Below are 24855 nucleotides of genomic sequence, written 5' to 3'. Positions count from 1 at the left end.
AAATTTGATTATAATTCATTTAACTTCTTATATTCTTTAAACTTGAGCGCACCGACACCGTTTAACTCCTGAAGAAACTCCATTGACTACGAAAGCAATTTAAACATTTCTTAATTTTGTACAATCTATTACAGCAAGAGATTTACTGCATGACTTTTGATGGACATATGAGATTTTAAACAAGCTCGAAGCATTTCCATTTCAATTTGCTCTAAACAGATTTTACAATGGAGATTTTCAAAATATGAAATCGAGATTTTGAATATTTTTTGAGCATATATCTAAAACACTGTATTTCCCCTAATAGGGACGTGGTCAGTTTAATACAAAATTACCATGTTTGTAACCATATCTTAACTGTGTAGAACTTACCATCTTCTACATGCAATATTGACAAACACTGTAGAGCAAAACTGAAACATCCTAAAGAGTCAAAAACTGTGCAGGTGAGCTGAAGCTACAACAGACGCAAATCTCTACAATGTGTGAGTCAAAATTTCAGTACCATACACCAACAGTTTCAGTTTCTTGCTCTGCTATATGACCTAGCCTATACTGTTACATGATCAATAAACATCGAGTCAAAAGAAGAAAAACAATTAGAATTGCAAAAATCTTCAAAGGAAGTGCGAATTCAGAGTGAATACAAGGGGCTAAAGACCAACATAAAGAGAGAAAACAGACTGAATGATCATAGAGTGAAACCATCTGTGGGGTGATAGCTATACTGCATACGTTACTTATTGTAAGTTCTGCGGAGGCTGGTATGGCAGTCACTAAACAGTGCATGCTTACTAATGGGAACCATTACACTCTACCACTAGGCTATAACCTGTGGTGGCTAACTTTTCACATTCGTCAGTTTTCTGAACCGAAAGTTAGCTACTCTCCAAGAAGCTCTAATCACTTTGATTGCTTTTATATAAATCCTCCGTTGGGTATAGTAAATGTATTTTGGTTTGGGTTTCAATTGAAACTGTTTTGGGTTTCAATAACTTTAGAACAGACGTGTACCCAGGTGGGTACAAATTGTGTGTAAAACCCAGTGACGATTTGAAAAATACATTAAAAATATAAAATTAATATGAATCAATTATTGCACTTTACACATCTGATACAAAAACATGAACATAACTTTTGAAATACATCAAGGGTATTATTTTTCTGTAAGATTGTTAAAGTCCACTTTTCTGTAAGTGTGGTGTAGTGTGTTGAACACTCTTGTGTTGATATTATAAACCAGTAGTCTTGTTTCAAGCCAAAACCAAACTTAATATACGTGTTAAGACTCGGGGTATATAGAGAGCTGGAAGGCATTTTTACTTTCAACAACTGATGGCAGCATATGTAGAAGATGTTAGTCTTTTAAATTTGTTAATAAGAATTGAAAAAAGCGTCACGTAACTTTCGTAATCCAGGATTAACTTTGATTATATCGGTGAAAATACTTTGCTTTGAAGTCCTTCTTTCTGTATTTTCTCACTTGAGTTCATTCAAATTAATTTATATCTTTGCATAATATAAAATAGTTTATAATCTATTTAAGACACTTATTTTGTAATATAACGCATAAGAAATCTATTAAAAATTACTACGACGAGTAGAACAGCGTTTTCGAATTTGATGGTGATATTTTAGTTTGGTTTTGCGATCTAAAATCGTTCCCTGTCCATCAAAATGAAAATCTTAGGTTTGCAATATACGAGTTGAGTGAGGAACTTATCTTTTGTTACAGTGCGAGTTTAGTTAAGTTAATGAACCTAGGGCAAAGGAGGTATACCAGACCTTTGTATACGATATCAGTGGTTAAATTATGTCTTGAGGTGTTGAAGGAAACGTGGTTCGATGCAATTATAAAAAACCTGAGTAAACTTCGCTCTCTTCCAATACAAGTGATTTTAATAAAAGTTCTTCACACCAAAAAACAAATCAAAATAATTTACAAACAAACAGAGTAAAAAAATGAATATATGAATTAAATTATACGTTAGTTTGTGTGCTGTTTATTTGTCGGATAAAGTTTAATATACCTACCTACTTTGGGTGAATTAGTCTTTAGTTTAATCATATAAAAATATTTTTTTAAATAGCTACTCAACGTGCAATTTCTCTATGAATTTGAATTTTCTCGAGATCTTGGGAGTTTTTACAAGGTTTCGCCCTATATTTGTACATATCTTGGCGAAACCAGTCTGCTGTTTCTTTGTGACCGAGTGTATTTTTTTCTACTGCAATACATCAACACTCAACAACGGGATATATAATTACAAATTTCTACAGATTTCATTTGCATAATTGAAATTTGTTGTTTATTCCTATTTGGTGTCCCCAAAATTTCAAAACGCTTTATTCTTGATCAATGTTTACATATAAGATTTTCCTCTAACTGGCTGTGCACTGTTTGTTTACTGATGAGACAAAACGTCATTACTGAAAGTTAGAAACTCTGATCATTGCCTCTTCTATTACTTAGTGTTTGCCATGAGATATTTCTAACCTCATAATTGAGTAAGAAATCAAATCAGACAGTAAACACGGATTTATAAAACGTTACTATTGAGACAAATTTGCTCTTAGAAGAATTACAGCTCCTGACATGATTGAAAATGTTCACCGATAAATGAAGCCTTCCAGTTCAAATGGAGCTATGTGCCATTTTAAGAACTTTTGGAAAACAACAAAACACTGTTTTATTCGTATTATAATTATTTTTCTTAATTGAAATTAAGTAAACATGTTTTCTATAAATATATGAACTCTTCTATGTCTTTAAAAATCTTTTATATGTAATGAAAATATTTAAAAAAAATTTTTTAATTGACATTTTTGGAAAAGAGCTATGTGCCTTATGCATAGACGTTCTAAAAGAGCTAAGTCCAGGTATTAAAAAAGAACAAGATATCATGGTAGTAAAAACATGTTTAATGAAAAAGGTACAATTAATTATAAAAACGTACAGGGTAAAAATGAAATATTGTTAACATTATATTGAAATGTCATTGTAATCAGTTAGTTTATACAAATTTTTTCAAAAAATTTCCTGTTTTCTTCTTTTATATAAGGTAACATTTTCCTCAAATCTTCTTTTTTGGCGATTGATAAATCTACAGTTTCTGGTAAGGATTCAAGATTGACTGTTTGTAGAGTCCTTTCATTTACACCAGGGTTGAAAACGTAGTGATCTATCCATGGTTCAATCTCATTGAACGTCTTTTTTGTTTGTACTACTCCTGGTTTCTTTTTTTCTATACGGATCCAGGAAGCTGTAGATATACCTAACTTTTTGGTGTTTATGATGGAAGAAGCAGCTTGATCAAAGTCAAGGAACTGTTCAGCCATCTCTACAACTTTGAATGGTCTTTCGTGGTGGGATGTGATTATAGCACGCTTAACATCGTCAGGCGTTTCAGCTTGTACACGCTTCCAACGTTTTTCAATGATTGCAAAATTTCTATCAGCTGGAGAAAAACTATGTCCCACAACAAGAAACTTGTGGTTAATTTGGTCAAATAAGTCCAGGGAAATCAAATACATATACATGAACACCATCATTCTGTTCTTTATCTGGCCGCAGCCATTATCACTCCAAATTGTTAACTGACGCTTATTAGTCAAGTTCATGTTGTTTATTACTCTGAACAAACAAGACGCCATTTGGTTTCCACCACGAGACGATTGGCCTTCATGCCAAAGGCACATAATACCATCACTGGTGTCAGTCACGTGAATGCCAAAATTGTAGCATGATAACTGACGTGCATAATACATGTCTGAATGTGTTAATTTCGGGATTGGGAATACTTTTTGAAGATCAATTACAACAGTGCAAGTATTACTGGTAGGAGAGGCGGAACTGATACTGTCAGACGTCATTGATGTATAAGCTGATTCACTTTTACGATGGTGTTGTTCTTGTTCAATCTTCGCTTGTCTAACAACGACTGGGTCTTTACTAGTCATTTCGAGTTTTAGGCGGTCACATTTTTTACATGTATCAACACGAGGTTTCCTAAATTTTAGATTTGGAAAATCATTCTTAAAAAACTATGGAATAGAAATTGTATGAGATTTTAATATTAGGAAATTTTTCCATAAACGCCTTGTATAGGCGATACAGATTGAGATCTTGGCTCAGGTATTCATAATCAGATCGGTTTCTGTTGTAGTGGCTAGGTTCAGATGGTATGGATTTAATATGGTCCTTGACCAAATTTCTATCAGCCAGAGTGTATTTGAAAGTTTTCAATCCTCCCCTGGTATCCTTCACAACAGTATTGCCCATTTTTTTATTTGCCACAAGATTTTGTACTCTTTTGGATGACTTAATTCCAAATATAGCCATAAATGTGTTTTTACATACCCGGATATGGTGTCCTTTCCCATTTGGCACGATGTAACTCACAGTATTTTGACGTCGGCTTTCTGTTGGGGTATCATATTTACCATGTCGCCTCCTCTGAACTGGGAGAATCTCTATCAGCCCAAGCAAGTATGTGTTCTGTCCGTTCTTGTCAAGCTCATGGATCTCTTTAAATAACTTCATTTTGTAGTCATCAGATAATTCACTGCATTTGTACTTGCATTTGCACTTTTCCTGAAAGTAATAAAATTGCTTAGGAAATAGTATGGTTAAATGGGTAATAAGATTGACATAAGTTTTATATAGGATAATGTTAATTAAATTATTATACGAAAAGAATAAAACATTGGTTTTGGATTCAGTTCAGAATTTTATCTACGGCTTAACGATTTATGAGTTTTACCTTAGGCCTACTCTAATCTTAAAATATAGGCTACCGTTATCCGTAGTTTGTAGTAGTGGGGCTAAATGAGATACGGGATAACAGCAGCCATACTGTTAAATTATACACTATTATTTTACTTTACACAAAGTTCAAGTAGCCTACCTACTCCTGGATTTTAGAAATAAATTCCGTAAAAATATAACTTATGTTAGGTTATGTTGCTAAAAATTATTGTAGTATTTATTCATTAACTATAACTACAAACAACAAAACTTACTCAAAATAATATAATATTGTTTAAGTTACAATCAAATTAATTGAAAAAACAACTTTAGCTTACTAATTAACCTACCTGTGTAAAAGGTGGATCTTTTGCAGACACTTCTTTGTAACCTTTCTCTTTGCTTCGAATAATGTATGGCTTTCCACTTATTCTTGCTTTCCGTTGTTTAATTTTAAAAGATTCATTATCCTTAGGAGTTTCACTAAACGCTTTTAACTTTTGATTATCCATATTACAGCATAATACAATATACTTGTTATTTATTACACAACTCACAGTACTCACAGCTGCTTAAAATGGTTGCCGGCACTTAGCTCCAATAGCACTGAAGGCCAGCTGGAGTTGCCACCGGCACCATCTGTGATCATTGATTGCAACTAACAGAAACATAGTTGGCACATAGCTCCTTTAGATATGGAATCACGTTGGAACATAGACTACTTTAATTAGAAAAAACTATTTTTGGAAATTTTGGCACTTAGCTCCATTTGAACGGAAAGGCTTCAAATATTCCAACTCACATGGTAATAATTATGCCGTTCAAATTGTGTATCATATAGTTAATAATTTTAAAATACAAAACATAATTATAAAATAACATAAGAGTATACACAAAATACACATCGTAGGGGAATAGCTCTGCAAAGCTACATTCTTTCTGGGAATTCTATTTTTGATATATTTTACGATTATGTATACCAAAGATGAAAACATTAACTGAAAGTCGTTTATATCATATTTGGATTTAAATATTACTACTAACTAAAAAAAATCTTTTATGGGGAATATCTAAAAATATTGTTAAGTAGTAGAAGGTTAAGGCTTTACGGTTTTCTTTGGGAAAGTGGATAATGTTTTGTGGATAATATCAAATCCAGAGTGCTCTCAACACTTGTTTACTTGTTATTTTATGTCTCTGGACGTTTAAACGCTGAACATACAGTAACAGCCAGAGTGGTGATGAAGGTACACAAGTGCACGGTGCAGTGTTACTGAAGTGTGAGTGTAGGAAGTGCGAGAGCTGGGCGAAGGTGTGAGACTTACAGGCTCCGGATAATCCAGGCGGGCGGTCTTGATGATCATGTCCACGATGGCGGTGAAGCTCCCTCTGGCGGCGATGTACAGCGGCGTCCGGCCTCCCTGCCACATCCACACAGAACTGGCGTTACTAGATTAACGGGTGGTACAAGAGAAATACGCAGGGATATTCACAGCATGAATCGTGAGCTACTGAGAAATATTATGCCTACTGGCCATGAACAAGAACGTAGCCAGGAAAAAATGGGGGGAGGGGTTCCAGACGACTGATATTTTTGTGGACAGAGAGTAAGGCCCCATTTTGTTACTTATGAAGTTCTTGACCCGTTTCTTTGCTAAGAACGATCTTTCAGCAGTACTAGTTTACTAAAACAGTAATTGAACAAAATTAAAAAATAAAAATGGAGGGGGGGTCCGGACCCCTTGGACTCGCTCGCTGGCTACGTACTTGGCCGTGAGGTAAGTGAGAAAATTGATGTGGAAATGCGCAGTAGTATGAATCAGTCAATGCGCATGTGCGGCAGAGGCAGTGATATATTCCTCTCTCCCTCGTGCGTTCAAGATGTATTAGCTGTTCTAAAAACATCACTGCTTAGTTGTTCAAGCTGTACTTCAGCGATCACAAACATCAGTGGTGAAGTTGATGGCTAAGGAAGTAAAAAGATAATCGAATATAACAACTGGAACAGTTTATAGTTAACTATGGCTTAATAGAGATTTTTTAAATTTGAAAGAAGTTTAAATTCTAGGCGGCAGAGCATTAAATATTTTGGGACCAACATATGACATGGATTTTTTGAGGTTGTTGCTGTGATGGTACGGAATGATGAGTGTATCTGTTTCTGGTGGAATACAGATGATTATATGTAGGGAAGTGTTGCAGAGTTTTGAATGAATACATTGAGACACAAAATATAAACAGTGAAGGGAAAAGACAAAAGGTTTTCATTAGTGAACACTGCCCGACAACTGTCACGACTACCCAGGCCACACATCAGTCTAACAGATTTTTTTTCAATTTAAAACTCTGCCAACAGAGTTAATTGGGGTCGTTCCCCAAAAGGTCAGCCCATACGTCAGAATAGGATCAAAATATCCAAAATAAACCAACCTAAGGGTCTTCTTACATAAAAATGAGTAGAAATATCTCAATGAATATATACATTGGTAGTTTATCCTGGTTTAAATGACATAGTAAACATTGTAACGTGTCCGCTGAAAACTTGAGTTGTCCTGAGCGAGAATAGAACCCGCGGCTACTCACCTGCTCTCGCTGCTCGATGTTGGCGCCCGCGGCCAGCAGCACCTTGCAGATTTCCGTGTACCCGAACTCCGCCGCGATATGGATAGGTGACTGTAGCCTCTACACACACAGATAACAGGTGAAGGTAACACACGGTAACAACACAGTACACTAGAGCCGATCTATTTTGTCCCGTTTAATGGCTGAAAAAAGGGATTACATGTTGCTAACCTCTCAAAAATACATCATACACACAGATAAGAGGTGTAGGTACGTACGCAGTAACAACACAGTACACTAGAGCCGATCTATTTTGTCCCGTTTAATGGCTGAAAAAAGGGATTACATGTTGCTAACCTCTCAAAAATACATCATACACACAGATAAGAGGTGTAGGTACGTACACAGTAACAACACAGACTACATTAGAGCCGTTCTAACTTTCCCGTTTTTATGGCTGAAACAAAGAATTGAAGTTGCGAAGTAGTGCAACAATGGAAATAGAACGGCTCTAGTATAGACTGACAAATATATAAGTCTGAATTTAGTATACCTCATATACAGGTAAAACAATATAAAAGACGAATATTAAACGCAAAGTGTAAGATAATTTTATACATATACATGTGTCTCAAGATGACTCAACAAAATTACATTTTTTCATATTTTGCACTATATCAGGTCTTATAAATCTAAAGGGTGACAGATTTTAATTCAAATTAAATTAAAACAATGTCCTCAGACGAAAGTGGTCTTTAATTTCATAAGTAACATTAAGTGTATAAATGTATGGCATTCCACCTTTAAGTTTAAAGACCTGCAGATACGAATAAAGGTTTCCAGCACCAGTTTTTGAACAATAAATGACCTTAGTTAGGGCACTTTATTGAATATTTTATGTTATTCCTATTATAAGTGGTAGAGTAAGGTCAATCTAATCTTATTGCGCACCCCTTGTTCCGCTAAGCGGACCTGCATGTCATTCTGCTTATAACGAGCTTCAAGTGGTTCTGCACAATGCTGACGTCGTATTCACCACCTTGATGTGTGGTTCCAAATAGGGTTCTTCTCCTAACCGCAAGACTCTCACAATCCAAATGATGTGTTTTAGCAGTCTCCTGCGGCTGATTACATAATCTACACCTAGGATCTTGGTGGTGGTGGTGGTCCTCCAAGTCCAATTCCAATACTAAATAAATGTTTAATGGAACATCAAGTAAGTAGACACAACTAATAATGTAAGCCATGTTTTATAAAGAAGATTGTGTTTCAACTTTTGTAAGAAAATTCCTCTTGGCGTTTATGATTTATTTGTGTAATCCGAGCCTCTATAGGGTGTAAATTGGTTCATAACTCAAGGCAACGCGTTTCTCGTTGCCATTATTCTTGGTAGGTTTAACACAGGTCTCATACCTAGCTGAGACGTAATTTTCTTTATCGTCAGAAGTTCAAGGGAGGCTTTTTTTGTGAAACACCCTTTTAATTTTAAACTTTCATTTAGTAAATATTATTTTTCATATTTTATTATAATTCTGATCAAAAATAATGTAAGGAATAGCTCAAATTAGCACATTACCAAAGTGAAATATACTTGGCAAATAATTTTATTACTATTATGTTTTTGGGTACAGATTGTATTAGGCCGAGTACCGTTGTTAAAGTGTTGCATCGACAACCCATTCAACTCTTACAAGGAAACTGTATCCTTTTATTCAGGCAACAAGGTTTTCATGCAAATCTTAGCATTACAGATGCTACATGACTATTTTATTAGTGATTGTTTTCAGGCGTGTGAAGCTAAAGAATCTTTTGTTCAGGGACACGTCCAAGAAAATTGCCACGGCTTACCAGATTTTTAACCCCTAAGTTGATAAGTTATAGCGTGGATTAATTGTGTACTATATCGATAAAGTTTGATTTTATCGATACATAATTACTATCTGCCAACTTGTGAAGACTGGCGTACCCCTGGGGTCAATCTTGGGCCCAGCTCTGTTTAATGGGTGTATTAACGACTGGCCAAATAAATTACAACCGGCTCGGATAGCTTTTCATAAGTTGATAGATGATCTTGAACTCTTAGTTAATAGTAACAATAAAACCTAATAAAATACTATTTACACTCAGCTAAAGGGGAGACATTATACAAGAGTGGTGTGCTGAAACTCGGTCTTTATAACCAATGACATGGCAATGTATTTTTACTTTGAACACCCACCCATATTAAAGAGGAAGTTGAATGTCTAAATTTGCAGTTAGACTTTAAATCGAAATATAGTGAACAATAAGAAAAATAACCCATAAAATATTTATATTTCTGTAAAAAGGAATAAGAGTAGTTTTTGTGAATCCCTCTGAACATAACAGACCGACCCTTCCTTGTAACGATCTAACTAACAACCCCCCCCTTAGATCTTCTTAAGGATATTCCAACTTTACCTTGATACATTGAACCTCTTAATATATTAGGAAAAGTATTGGTTATGTAGTTATGCCTACTGTGCATGACCACCCAAAAAATATGTAATGGTCAAATTGTTACAAGAAGATTTAACGTTATTACTATATTTGATCACCATTCTATAAAGACGTACATTTTACCATGTAGTTTGTGAAACAACATCATATGTTAATTTTTGAACATAAACCAAAGAATGTCTTCATTAACAAATTTTTGTGCATAATGAATGCATTTTTAAAATCGATTTAAGGTAATGGTTGGAGACTGGTAATACCTCCAAAATCAGAAATTTGCTGCAGCATTTATGTGTCAATATACGTCTGTTTATAAACATTACCGAATTTACATCCATAATTTATACCATTATATCTGTTTATAGTGACTAATAATAAAACATTATTAAATAAGTGATTGATTCTGATTTAGATATGAGAAATGGCAAATGTAGATATAATAAAAGCGCCTGATGTGAATTACACGCATGCAATCTATGACCCACTCAGACACGCAATGTATTTCAGGTTCGTACTCTGAAGCGGTCGGCAGGTGTAGGTGATTTAGCAGTGGGTTCTCTTTAACTATATATTTATTGTCTGATCATTAGCGAAGCCTATTAATCATGGGGCTGGAAAATTTCATTTTTGTCGTCTGTCGTTGCGATATCTTGAAAACGAAATGACTTTTAGATTGGTATTTTCTATGTAGCTTCAAAGAAATACAGACAACACTCTCATCGATGATAGTGGATGCCACTCCATAGAATTTTGATAGGATTTAGCAAATAATTTTCATTGGTAAAGAGAAAATATCAGAATGTATATAATTTAGAAACAGGCCGTACACAATCATATGGGCTTTTATCTTTCATATTTAACTTATTTATACAATTAACAAACTAATATAGTTGAATATAAAATATAAAAGGTGATGATAATGTTGATTTTAGCACACTCTTGTATCACTCAATAGGCAGACACAATTTATCTTTTGTCAGCCGGGGGATGTACAGATGTCTTCTGTGTGATGTACTCGTATGTCCGTCTATCTGTTCGTAGCACATTTCCAGAATGAAAAAGTTATAGAATTGAAATTTTTCATGCAGCCTCAGTGAAGCCTGTTACGTGATACGTGGCGTGGCGTGCTTCTAACTTATACTTATGAATAATAGAACATAAATATTACATGGGACTGCTTGTAAGCCCCAGGCGACCCACTCAGACATTCAGAGCTTGTACCGGCTCAGCCTGGGACAGTAGCAGGTGTAGTGATTTAGTATGAACACGTGTTACTTCATTATTATTCTTAACGGAATATTCCTGTTTGTGGAGTTTACATTGACACGGTTATAGATCAATTAGTACTTATCGCAACCACGCTGAACAGAAAATTATTTATATCATATTAATTATATGTATCAACGGTTTTATATCCCGTCTGGTGGAAGGAGAGGAGTTACATACATACACATACATACATAAATGTATACATTATTCCATTTTGACGGTATTTCACAAAAAATAACACACATCTATAAAAAGTTTTTTATAGAATTAGCAAAAGTAATCAAAGTAGGCATTGGCACTTCAGATAGTAACAGTGGAAACTTTAGGGAGGCATCCATCCTTAAGCCCTTTAATTTAGTCTACAATCGCGATTACTAAAATATAAGCTTTAGTCTTAATGGAACCAATTGGGCTGTTTTTTTAAAAAAAAAAAACGTAATTAACGGGCAGCAAAGACGTTCGAATTTGTATGACTCCAAGGACTGGAAAATGTTCATATGTGTCTGTCAGTAGGTGCCACCGTGCCTCTTTTGTCTACCGGAGATGTCAAATTTTCTTTTCGGTACGGTTAACTGTCTGACCGCACAGAATTTCAAGAAAGAAATCAGCTTCAGAATTTCTCAGTGCGACCGCAAACAGCGTGTTACACAACACATAGCGTGGCACAAATCTGCCTTTTTTAGTGTTTTAGAGTAAGATTAAAAAAAGTAAAAATTATGAAAAATGGTCAAGGCGAACACTCGTATGTCATTGGTGAAAACTAGGAATCTGGTGCTCAAATACAGCAAATTGGGAGCTGTAAAAAGGGCGATCAGCACTGTAACTGGTCTATTGAAGCAAGCTAACATCCTCTGGAGCATGGAGTGCATGAGTGGGTGCGATTAGCATGAGCATGGCAAGCACAGTAGTCCATGCTCTGACTACTAAGCTCCCTATGACCCGAAACGGCGTAAGACTACATTGTTGAACCTGAGCTTTGACCCTCGAGGAGCATCGGAGGAAATCGGTTCCTGGACTATTCTGCTCTTTGGTTCTCTCATAAATCGACTGGTAAAACGTTACATCCTAAAAATAAAATCTTTTGAATGTCTACTGTGGCACAAAATAGATACAAATTGATACATGCCGAGTATTTTACTCTAACACGAGCTATAAAACGTTCTGCTTGCCAGTTATCTCTAGAGGCAGGGCAGCAGGAAAGGGGAACTTAATATTTCAGAGATGCAGTAACGTCGGGGGGTGGCGGCTAAGGGAGGCAAACATTAACCTTTACTTTAACCGAGTTACTGAGGGACGCCTGAGTGGCAGGGTCGCCAGGTAGGGCGAGAAAAACACTCTTAATTATTACCGTTAATGTTTTAGTTACTTTCTTGTTTAACTAAGTTGTTTTCCATAGTACTTAAGCAGAAAGGAATTTTACTATTATTTAACAAATACTAAGTATCAGTATCAATACTGACGTACAATAGAATATGTGAACTGAATTGCTGTATTTTTAGACTGAGCGCAAAATTCGCACCTTGTCTTAACAATGAAAACTAAACTAATATTCCTATACTGTACAATCGTTTAACATGACATTTGTACACGAATTTCAGTAACGTTCTACATTTTAATATTTTGAATAAAACTTCTTTTGGTCGTATAGGTGCCACAAATGGTTTTAACCTACGATTGGGTAGGATACCATTATTGGCTTGGATGAAAACTATTATTAATAGCGCTCTTTTCTGTCATATTATGGAATTTACACATATTGTTGAAAATCTAAAAAGCTTATTATTTCAGCATGTAACGGGTATAGGCCTAGCCTGTAACCTAAATCAACTTTTACAATTAATAATAAATTCGAGAATAATATAATACAATGAATAATATTTTTCTATTAATAATAAATCTAAATGAATAGGAATCCAAACCGACAATTTAATTGCTTAGTTAATGTTATCATTCTCATATTTGAGAATAATCAAATTTCAATTTATTATGAAGCTTAGTTGTGCATGGTGACATAGCCCGTCACTGACAGTATTGTAACCTCAAACATAAATCTCAAATGGTAAAGCGGCCATATTTAATAAAACTCGATAGTTTCTCATCAACATCAAAGAACAAAACTAAACACGGCAAAACGCGTGCCACGATTGGCTAACGTAAGGATTATTCTCATTGGAGGGTAGCGACCCCGCGGGAACGCAAACTCGTTCTCTGCGCACCGAATTCGAGTGGGTTGTTAGCCAGAGGTAAAAGCGGATCATTTTTCGACCAGAAAAACGGAAAATTTCCGTTTTGAAGGGTATCACTTTTCCCTCTCTGCGCTACTGACGCGGAGTTTGGGAAAGAGAGAGTCTTCTTCCTCGACCTCTTGATGATGTAGTACGTTGTGAAATAGTTTTCAAAATTTTTCAATTATTAATCAGTCTTTTTTCAATGTGATCCAAATTTAAATTTTTCAATTATCTGTGAGGACCGCCGTGTCGCCATCATGGGATTTGGTGAATATGTTTAAGAGTATTTAAACCTTTTTGATCAACATTTTTAACTAATCAGACTCTAAATTTTAACTGCTAGGGAGTAGGGGTATTTTCTAATTAATTATTTCAAGCTAATTGGATTTTGTGTTGTAGGATGTTATTTTAAGCATAGCCATAATTTCATTTCATCAAAATTATGTTTCATTAGTATTAGTTTTTATTCAATAAATCTAAAATTTGTTTCTATCAAAATTTTATTTTCATTTTACCACACATAGCTGCCCTACGCCGCACCCATTGTAAAACGACCCTGTAAAGACAAAGAGTCTAAAGCTAATATATTTTTCACAAAACCTATCTTTTTACTATTTATTATAATGTAACGTATCCGTTACAAATGGCACCCAGCAACGTGGGGCAGCTAAAAGTGGTGTAGCTTAATAATTGTGTAGGGGTTTTCTAATTTGAAATAGACTAAATCAAAATTTAAAAATGATGGATCAGAACTTGGAGAATATTGATAATTCGGACAGTAGTAGTGAGATGACACTCGCGGAGCTAGCTAATAGGCCTAGATCAGACAGCTCTTTGGCTAATGCGAATAATGTTGAAACGGTGGTAGGCCTAGATAGAACTGATGCATATCAGCAATTGTTGTTTTTGATGACACAACTTAATGACAAATTTGATGGATTAAATAACAAGATGGATGAGGTAAAAACCGATATTTATAACAAGATGGATGACCTAAAAACCGATATTTATAGCAAAATGGATGACGTTCAAACGGGCATGACACAAATTGAACAAAAATTAAACACAAAAATTGAGAACGTTCAAAGTGAATTGAAGGGAGAGATTAAAGTTGTGGGGGAAGAAGTTGAAACTAAAATTGCTAAAGTCAATCAAAAATTCGATCAAGAGGTTTCACAGATTAGTTCTCGGGTTGATGAGATAGTAAATAAAATCGATACACATGCAACGGAGATACTGAGAATAAAAGATTATGTAGGGATGAGTGAAAGTACTAAGGTAAGCTTAAACGAGGAAGAATCTAAATCAAATTTAAAAGAGGAATCAGACCTACTAGTTGAGTCGAACAAAGTTCAGACCACTGTGAAAAGCATAAAAATGGAGGGTAGCGGTCTTAATCAACAACCGGCTTGTAATATTATGGCGGAACTCTATTTGACCGAGTTTGATGAGGGTAATGATAGGACTCACCCTATGAATTTTTTGAAATTGGCTGAAAAATTTACTAATAGTAATCAAGAACACTGGGAAACAAAACTTTTGTATATTGTAAAATACTTGAAGGGGGAAGCATCTGAGTGGGCTCGGAGAAACATTGACAAATGGGAGAGTTTTGAACAATTTAAAAATGATTTCAAAAAGAGATTCTGGGACATTACTAAACAAAAAGATTTTGAAAACAAATTGATGGGTAATGGGAATTTTTGTGAAGGTAAAACCGATTTGACAAACTATGTGCTTGGGTATTTTGACATAGCAAAGAAATTGGACAACCAGATGGATAACCTTACGTTTTTTGGCTTTATTTGTCGACATTTGCCGCCACACATAAGTGCCAGTCTGGCAATTCTACAATCCCTTGCTGGTAGGGAAGAACTAGAAGTAGTATTAAATCAGCTCAGTTATGTAAAGCCTTTCAAAAAAGAAAGTTTCAGGGATACATACAACACTAATCATGAAAATGGAAATAGACAAAAAACATACACAGGAAGGCCAACACAAAACTTTCATGACAGTACCCAAGGACAGCAGTATAGGCCAAATCATGAGAACAGGGCAGTAAATACCACACAATTTTCTCATACCAACAATGGTAGGGCCAATCACACTAATGGGAATCATTTTGAAAGGAATCGGGAAAATAATAGGGGATACAACAGACCCGAGGGTTTCAGAACATTTCGAGGTAGGGGAAATTACAGGGGTGGACCAAATTACCGGGGGGGACACAACTATAGGAACAATTCAGAAAACTTTGATGGGCCTAGGGAAATTGAAAATGGTCAAGATTGACAACCAACAATTCCAGGGGAAATAACTCGGAACTTAAATTTTGACGAAAGACCAAAAATAAACAACTTTGAATTGATAGGCGATAGTCAGTTTTGTAGACTATCAAACAAAATTTTGCAAATGGATACAGTTAAAACCCCTGGTGGTAGAACATCAATAGGACTTTGTGTGGGGGGTCAAACGATTAAACAATTATATGAGCAGGTAAAAATACATTCATCAAGTTTATCTGAAAACCTAATGATTTTTATTGGTACAAATGACATTCTAAAAAATAATTCACTTGAGCAAATGAAAACTGACATGAAAGATTTAGTTGAATACCTAATAAATTGTAATAAGAAATTAATCATTTTGACTCTACCTCCAATTCCGAAAGTTGCCAAAGACATTGGTATCAGAGGAAAGGTTAAAGATTTTAACAGGTTCATACGGGCATTAGACAATGGGGATACAATCAAGATTAATCATGTCACACCACACTTTGTTGATCACAATGAGTTAGGGTGTAATTTAAAATATTTTGAACAAAACATCAACTTTGGGGGAAAAACATTTGCTGATTTGGTTCATCTGAATATTGATGGGTTGAAACTTTTAAAAGAAAGCATTGATGAGTTTTTCAATCAAACTAATGAAGAGTTGAAAGGGGTTGTGCAAAGTAACCAGAATCAAATCATTATGGATCAAAATATAGCGGATGATTTTTTAGATGAAAGCAACTACAATGATGGAGTAATGCGTGATAGGGTTCAGTCTTTACCAGAAATTGATATTGGTATTGGAGGGGTAAAATACAAGTGTTTAGTAGATTCAGGTAGTCAAGCATGTATAATGTCAGATGAATTCTATAAGAAAATAAAAAATCAAGTGGGGTACAACATTCCAGAGCTACCTGTTAGTAATCTGTCAATTGTAGGTGTTACAGGAGTCAGGTCCAAAAGAATAAATGTTCAAATAAGACTAGAGGTAAATATTGGAGAACAGGTTGTCCCAATAACATTTTTAAATGTTCAAGGACTAAAAATTGAGTTGATACTTGGTTGTGACTTTTTCAGCAATCATAAGGCTGTACTAAACTTTGATACCAATACTTTATGCTATAGACATGACGGGAAATATCTAGAGACTAAATTAGTGTATAGAAATGGTGAAGAATTTGTGGGGGGGTTAAGAATAATACATATTAACAGAATTAACTTGTATAAAGATGAAAATGAAATAGACAATACTTTAGCAAATTTAAAGCCATTTTTTGAACACAGATCAAATCAAGTAGGCCTAGAACAAAAAATTACTAAGATCAAACATGAATCTGAATCAGAAGCAATTGAACAGAGGTTAGTAGACAGAATAAGTGAATTAGAGGCAGATAATGTGAGTATTAAGGATGAGGAACTAGAATTATTAAGAGTAGTACTCTTTGAAAATAAAGAAGTTTTTTCGGATCAACCAGGGTGTGTTAAAGGATACACAGCAAAGCTGAATGTTAAAAGTGAAGTCCCATATATTGGCAAGTCTTATCCGGTTCCGTTTAGTAAAAGAAAATCTGTAGAGGAAGAATTAGAAAGACTGAAACAACAAGATATTATAGAAGAGTCAAATAGTCCTTTTTCTAATCCCTTAGTCTGTGTAGTAAAGAAAGATTTGAGTATAAGATTGTGCTTAGACAGTAGGAAATTAAATTCGTATCTTGTTCTGGATAGACAAAGTACAGAAACAACTGATGATATATTTCAAAAATTTATGGGAGTTAAATATTTTACAACATTAGATTTAACGTAAGGGTTTTTCCAGATCAAACTCGATAAAGAATCTAGAAAATTTGTAGCTTTCACATTCAACGGAAAAAATTTGCAATTTAAGCGATTACCATTTGGTTTGAATGTAAGCACGGCTCATTTTACTAAAGCGATGAATAAAATTTTGGACCATGAGTTTAGCAATTTCGTAACTTGTTACGTTGATGACATTCTAATTACGTCCAGAACTTTTTTGGAACATTTAGATCATATCGATAGAGTACTGAAAAGACTGCATGAGTGTGGAGTGACTGTTAAACTTAAAAAATCAGATTTTTTGAAACAGGAAGTAAAGTTTTTAGGTTTTGTTCTTAGTAAAGATGGGATAAAGATGGATGAGGATAAAGTTGAAAAGATACAGAATTTTCCAACCCCAAAGAACTTAAAAGAACTGCAATCGTTTTTAGGTTTATGTAATTATTACAGAAAATTTCAGAAGAACTATTCAGATTTGACGGGTCAGTTTGGTGACATTTTGAGTTCTAAAAGTAAATGGTTTTGGGATAAGACAAAACAAAATCTGTTTGAGAAAATAAAAGAAACATTTTTAGACTCAGTTATGTTACATCATCCAAATTGGAGTAGGGCATTCTATTTAAGTACAGATGCATCAGACATCAGTGTGTCAGCCATTCTTTATCAAGTAAATGATCAGGGGGAACATGAAGTGATAAGTTTTGCAAGTAGGACTCTTTTAGCAACAGAGAAAAATTATAGCATAACAGAAAAAGAATTATTGGCTGTGGTCTTTGCTTGTAGAAAATTCCGATCTTATATTATTGGACATTTTCAAGTAATTGTTCGTTCAGACCACAAGGCATTATCTTTCCTTACAACCTGTAGGCTATCTCATGGTAGAATTTTGAGGTGGAGTTTGGCATTACAAGAATACAATCTCACTATTGAGTACATCAGCGGAAGGCAAAATATTCCCGCTGACATTCTTTCAAGAGTAACTGACGAAAATTATAAAAATCCAATTGAAAGGAATTCGGTAATGGTTTTACAAAATAAAATTGAAATTGAAGTTAGCGATAGGAAGATTAAACCAATGTTCAGAAATATAGAAGAAAAACAAAGGAGTGATGATAAATTTGGGCCTATTTTTACTAAATTGGAGGGTAATGATCAACAAATAAAAGATCAATTTGTTATTCATAATGGAATACTTTTTAAGAAAGATTTAAATGATGGTGATAGTTTTAAAGTTTGTATACCAAAAGCAATTCAATCAGAATTAATTCAATTTACACATTTGAAATATGGTCATTTGGGGGGACATAAAATTTATTTAATACTAAGGGAATATTGTGTTTTTCCTAAGATGGAACTTTCAGTAAAGAATCAGTTAAAATGTTGTCAATTGTGTCAATGTGCCAAACACACCACTGTTAAATCAATAGGATTTTTACAACCAATAATTCCTAAAAAATTGAAAGATATAATCTCAGTTGACTTGATAGGAGAATTGCCTGTAGGAAGAGGAGGTGTAAAATACATATTTGTTGTGTTGGATTTGTTTTCTAAATTTGTGAAGTTGTATCCGGTCAAAAGAGCTACTAGCCGAGTATTACTAAATAAATTGATCAATGAATACATACCTGAGGTAGGTGAGATAGGTAGTGTTTTGTCCGATCATGGCTCGCAGTTCACTAGTAATTTATGGTATAATACCCTTAGAGACTTAAACATTAAAACTATTCATAGTTCTGTTTGGCATCCAGCCTCAAATCCAGTTGAAAGGGCTAATAAGGAAATTACTAAAATATGCAGGATATACTGCCATGAGAAACATACTAAATGGCCATTAGTACTAAATTTCATTGAAAAGTGTTTAAATCATTCCGTGCATGAGACCACGGAAGAAATCCCGTTTGAACTAATGTTTGGTAGGAAAGATAGGAATTTTTTACAGGATATGGTTCAATTTCCCAAAGAGAAAAGAATGTTAGCTGACTATCCAGGTAAAATAAGATTAGTCAAAGATAGACTAGTTTCAAAAGGGGAAAAAAGGAAAAGAAAATTTGATAATAAGGTCAAACCAATTAGATTTAGTATAGGAGATGAAGTTCTAGTAAAAACACATTTTCTGTCTGACAAACTTGACAAGAAAATTAAGAAGTTCTTTCTGCTTTATGAGGGCCCGTATAGGGTGTCACAAATAAAATTGGAAAACGCATATGTTGTGGTCAACGAAGATGGTGGTGTGATAGGAACATTTAATGTAACACAATTAAAAAAGTTTTATCGAAATTTGGTTTAGTTCAAACAAAGATGGGGGGTTAAAACAATATGGGTTTCGTGATTTTTATTATTCCTTTGTAGCTTTTTCCCTTCGAAAGATAAAAAAGTCTTACAAAACAGAATAAAATGGCATGGCTGGATTTTGTACGATTTGACGGCCATGGGACAAATAAATGTCAAAAACCACATATCACACACAGTTAGGTTTCTGGGTGGTTAACACAAAAAACATACTTGAAATATGATTTCAAGACAACAGTACAAGGTACGCAATCACACACAGTTTATTGTTTCTGGGTGGTTAACACAAAAAACATACTCATCTAAGACGATTGAAGTCAACTTACAGTACAAGATACATAATCACACACAGTTTATTGTTTCTGGGTTTGTAAATAGTTAAAAGTGTAAGATTCATAACAAATTATTGAATATGGTTGGATTGAATAGGAGAATGACATTCAAGTAAGGAAACGCAGTTTATTTAAATTGAAACTACAGTAAATTCTAAAGAAAAGAAAGAAGAAGAGAAAAGTAAAAGCACAAAAAGACTAATTAAAATATTCATTATTGAAATAATGTATTGTTTTTCTGATGAGTTAGTTTATTTTGTTGTACGGATAAAATAATAATAATAATGAAGTAACATGGGGGATACTGAGATGATAATAATAATAAAGCAAACTGGGGGGTATACTGGTATAAAAGTAATTATTCTTAAAGTAAAATGTTAGAGGTAGGTCAAGTAGGCCTGTTTAATAGTTAATATGATAATGATAGATAGAGGGGTAGTGTAAAATACACTGAACAAAGGCTAAAGGTGAAGGATATATTGTGAATGGAGTGGATAAATAATAGTAGAGAATAGGAGTGGAAATTGAGAGGTTGGGAACAATTTAAAAGTGGAATGGAAAATAGGAGTTACAGGATAATGTATGAAATAGAATTGAGCCAATAAAATAAATTCAAAAGTCAGTACTAAATTAATTAATTCAGAGGGGGGATGAATAAAAAGGAAATATATTAGGCTAGTAAATATTTGGTTTAATAATCATTTAATCAACTTATAATAATGAAGTGCAATGACACTTAAAAGGGATTTTACTGTGCGAAATGGGTATTTTATGGTATGAGGAAGTTAGGAGAATATTGTATTAAATGAATACAAATAAATGAGTGAGAAGAAAAGAATTCAGCTAATATAAAAAAAAAATAAAACTCAAAACAAAGGGACAAAATTGTATTATTATGACTTGGGGGTTGCAAAGGAATTTCATTAGTTAAAAAATTGGTAATTAATTAATAAAAGGTGATAACTATTAGATAGTGTGTTGAAGTAAAATAGTACAACAAATAGGTAACAAGGAGGGTAAATAAAAATAAACTACAAAATAGACAGGTTATAATTATTATAACCTCGATTAAAATAAACAAAACAAAAATATTTAAATTATGTAAGATTATTACAAAGGATAAATAATTAAATAAATTTTTACCATTTATTGTGTATAATTTCTAAAAAAAAAGGAGAAACAAATTTTATAAACTGTGTGGAGAGATTGTTAGTTAATTATGAATGAATTTGTAAGATGAAAAATGCTGAGAATGAATTTTTATCTAGTAACAATATAGTAGTAATAATTTATTTGATAAAATAATGGTTCATATTTATGTTATGTTGATTGTTTTTGACTTAGTTGTAAGAATGTTTAATAAATAATGTAGGTACTATTTGTGAAAAACTTTAATTTTAAATATTAGGAAATGTTTAGTGTAAGATGTGAAAGTGAGTGCGCGAATATCACAGGCAAATCACAACAAATTAAATCACCAAAGCAACTGGACTTGGACACTTTTAAAGTCATGGTGTGTTTTTTTTATGAATCTACCACAAGTATGGACACTTTGAAGTCATGGTGTGCTTTTCTTTATGTCTGAAAATAAGTCTAAGGACACATAAGTTTGAAGAAGTTTTTGTCAGTGAAGATGAGAATAGTGTTTAAAATGGAACATTTTAAAAGCATTGGATGTGAGAGAAGTCAAAAACGTTTGGATCAATTCACTGCAATAATACAATTCACTTTGGTAACAAGTGATGAAATAAAAACTGTTCTCCCAGAAGGAAATAGAAATGTGGAAAGGCAAGAACTTTTAATCAAATTCAACTTCCAAAGGTGATGTTAAATGAAGTAAATACGGAAAGGCAAGAACTTTTAATCAAATTCAACTTCCAAAGGTGATGTTAAATGAAGTAAATATGGAAAGGCAAGAACTTTTAATCAAATTCAACTTCCAAGGTGATGTTAAATGAAGTCAGACAGATAAAGCGCTGGGCCAATAGGTATAGAAGCTGTGATAACTCACCATGACTGTAAGTCTATGAACTAAGAGAGTAAACTGTGATAACTTAGCCTGTAGACAATAGCAAAACTTGAACTTCACAAAATTTTAACTTTAAGTAAAAAATTTTGTTCGTCAAGAAGCATGAAGAAAAATTTGTAATATTAGATTTAATTGACAGTTGTTTGTTCTTCAATTTATTTGTTTTGTTGTTCGGATTGTTTAATATGTAAAAAATCATTCACTGTAAAAGTTTTAATGAGTAAAATTTTGTAATGAAAATTTTCAATTTTACCACAAAATTTGGGGGGTATCTGTAACGGGTATAGGCCTAGCCTGTAACCTAAATCAACTTTTACAATTAATAATAAATTCGAGAATAATATAATACAATGAATAATATTTTTCTATTAATAATAAATCTAAATGAATAGGAATCCAAACCGACAATTTAATTGCTTAGTTAATGTTATCATTCTCATATTTGAGAATAATCAAATTTCAATTTATTATGAAGCTTAGTTGTGCATGGTGACATAGCCCGTCACTGACAGTATTGTAACCTCAAACATAAATCTCAAATGGTAAAGCGGCCATATTTAATAAAACTCGATAGTTTCTCATCAACATCAAAGAACAAAACTAAACACGGCAAAACGCGTGCCACGATTGGCTAACGTAAGGATTATTCTCATTGGAGGGTAGCGACCCCGCGGGAACGCAAACTCGTTCTCTGCGCACCGAATTCGAGTGGGTTGTTAGCCAGAGGTAAAAGCGGATCATTTTTCGACCAGAAAAACGGAAAATTTCCGTTTTGAAGGGTATCACTTTTCCCTCTCTGCGCTACTGACGCGGAGTTTGGGAAAGAGAGAGTCTTCTTCCTCGACCTCTTGATGATGTAGTACGTTGTGAAATAGTTTTCAAAATTTTTCAATTATTAATCAGTCTTTTTTTCAATGTGATCCAAATTTAAATGTTTCAATTATCTGTGAGGACCGCCGTGTCGCCATCATGGGATTTGGTGAATATGTTTAAGAGTATTTAAACCTTTTTGATCAACATTTTTAACTAATCAGACTCTAAATTTTAACTGCTAGGGAGTAGGGGTATTTTCTAATTAATTATTTCAAGCTAATTGGATTTTGTGTTGTAGGATGTTATTTTAAGCATAGCCATAATTTCATTTCATCAAAATTATGTTTCATTAGTATTAGTTTTTATTCAATAAATCTAAAATTTGTTTCTATCAAAATTTTATTTTCATTTTACCACACATAGCTGCCCTACGCCGCACCCATTGTAAAACGACCCTGTAAAGACAAAGAGTCTAAAGCTAATATATTTTTCACAAAACCTATCTTTTTACTATTTATTATAATGTAACGTATCCGTTACAAGCAAAATGATATTTTATTAGATTGGTCAAAATGTTAAATAATTAGGAACATTATACATTAGTCAGTAACTTAGGATTGCCCGAATTTAGATAAATTAATTAATTTAAACTGGGAAATCTAAATACACGGAAAGCTAAGAAAAATGTAATTGTTTATTTGTACTTGCACAATACAAAGCCTTTACTTTCTGCCTATTATTTCAAATTTTGCACAACCTTTTCTGATGAAAGTACAAAACAAAGTCTTTATCGAAAAAGTAATCGAAGACACAAATGTAAATCCCCTACAACAAAAAGATATTTTTCATACATTTTTAGGAAGTGGATATTGAAATGGAAGTGATCTTAATGAACGTCGCATAGTGAATTCATGGTTTGATCCCAAGATCAGTCTTGGAATTCAAAGAAATATGGCCATAGCTGACAAACCACTGATAGAATGCTTGGATCAAACAGCTGGTCGGTGTTATTTTGGTATTAGACGGATCTTATAAAGATTTTGAATGGACATTATATGACTGATAATTTAATAACAAAAAATTTGAACCAAACTCGTACAGAACTGAATCCTTAATTTAATAACTTACGTATTAAGTTAGGGTTTATTACTGAAAATGTTTGAAAAATATTGTGCCATAGGCAAGAATGCATAATTCAACAACAATATTTTAGGACGTTTCTTAATGAAGGGTACTTTAGGAAACATAAGTCTATATTTGGACAATATGTTCATTGGACAATCTCTAAACCCACAATGGGAAAATCAAGTGTGTATAACTCAACGTCTATAATAAGTATTGGTATTTCATAGCAATTTCATAGTTAATCCTAAAGTAAGGATTTCATTTTAAACAGCTGTAATAAATTCTGCGAAAACTGTATATTTCTTAAAGCCATATGTGATTACCTAAGGGTGTAAACGTAATATACCTATACATATATTATTAAATATCAATTCCTTATTACACAAACATCTGAACGTGACGTATGAGACAGATAACTGATGAAATGATTCCAGGAACTCTCCGGTACCGGCAGGATAAAGTGAACACAAACATAAAACTGTGCAGCAAACTCATTACGTCAGATTTTCAAGTTGGGATTTTCCTCCACTTCCGACATTGTTTGTCAAGATTGCTGCTTCAGTGTAGTTTCTTTTAACTGACGCTTTTATAAGTTCATACACAATTTCTTTAGGCGTAAACGCTGCGTCCTAACTGAAATAGAAATACTAAAATAGTGCTGAAAAAAAAAAAATAAAACAGAAATTACAATAAGCTGGCCCAGCAAGAGCGAATCTACTGACTAAGTCAGCAGAAAAATCATGCTTGTAAGCATGTTATCTGATCATATGATAGCTCGAGAAATGAGCTAGAGTATGCAAATGTAGTATGGAGTGTAGTTTTCTTTGAACACATGCAAGGTATCGGTGGTAGGACCTACTTGACTACACTTTAACTTTTCAATTAGGCTTCTCACAGTTTGGAAACGCATCGGGCT

General features: G+C 33.7%; 1 protein-coding gene across 1 annotated transcript in view; it reads right to left on the bottom strand.

Annotated features, from left to right (window-relative positions):
• Positions 1-24855, bottom strand: part of LOC124366925 (ankyrin repeat and death domain-containing protein 1A-like) — a 140649-nt gene that overhangs the window by 4862 nt on the left and 110932 nt on the right. Inside the window, exons 9-10 of the mRNA XM_046823532.1 lie at positions 7331-7429; positions 6073-6168 (exon numbers count right to left, since the gene is read on the bottom strand). Of these exons, the coding sequence (XP_046679488.1) occupies positions 6073-6168; positions 7331-7429 (195 nt within the window). The remainder of the gene's footprint in view (positions 1-6072; positions 6169-7330; positions 7430-24855) is intronic.

This window comes from Homalodisca vitripennis, chromosome 7, assembly GCF_021130785.1.
Source record: "Homalodisca vitripennis isolate AUS2020 chromosome 7, UT_GWSS_2.1, whole genome shotgun sequence".
NCBI lineage: Eukaryota > Metazoa > Arthropoda > Insecta > Hemiptera > Cicadellidae > Homalodisca > Homalodisca vitripennis.
Note: the sequence above shows the minus strand (reverse complement) of the source record. Positions and strands in the feature narration are given on the sequence as shown.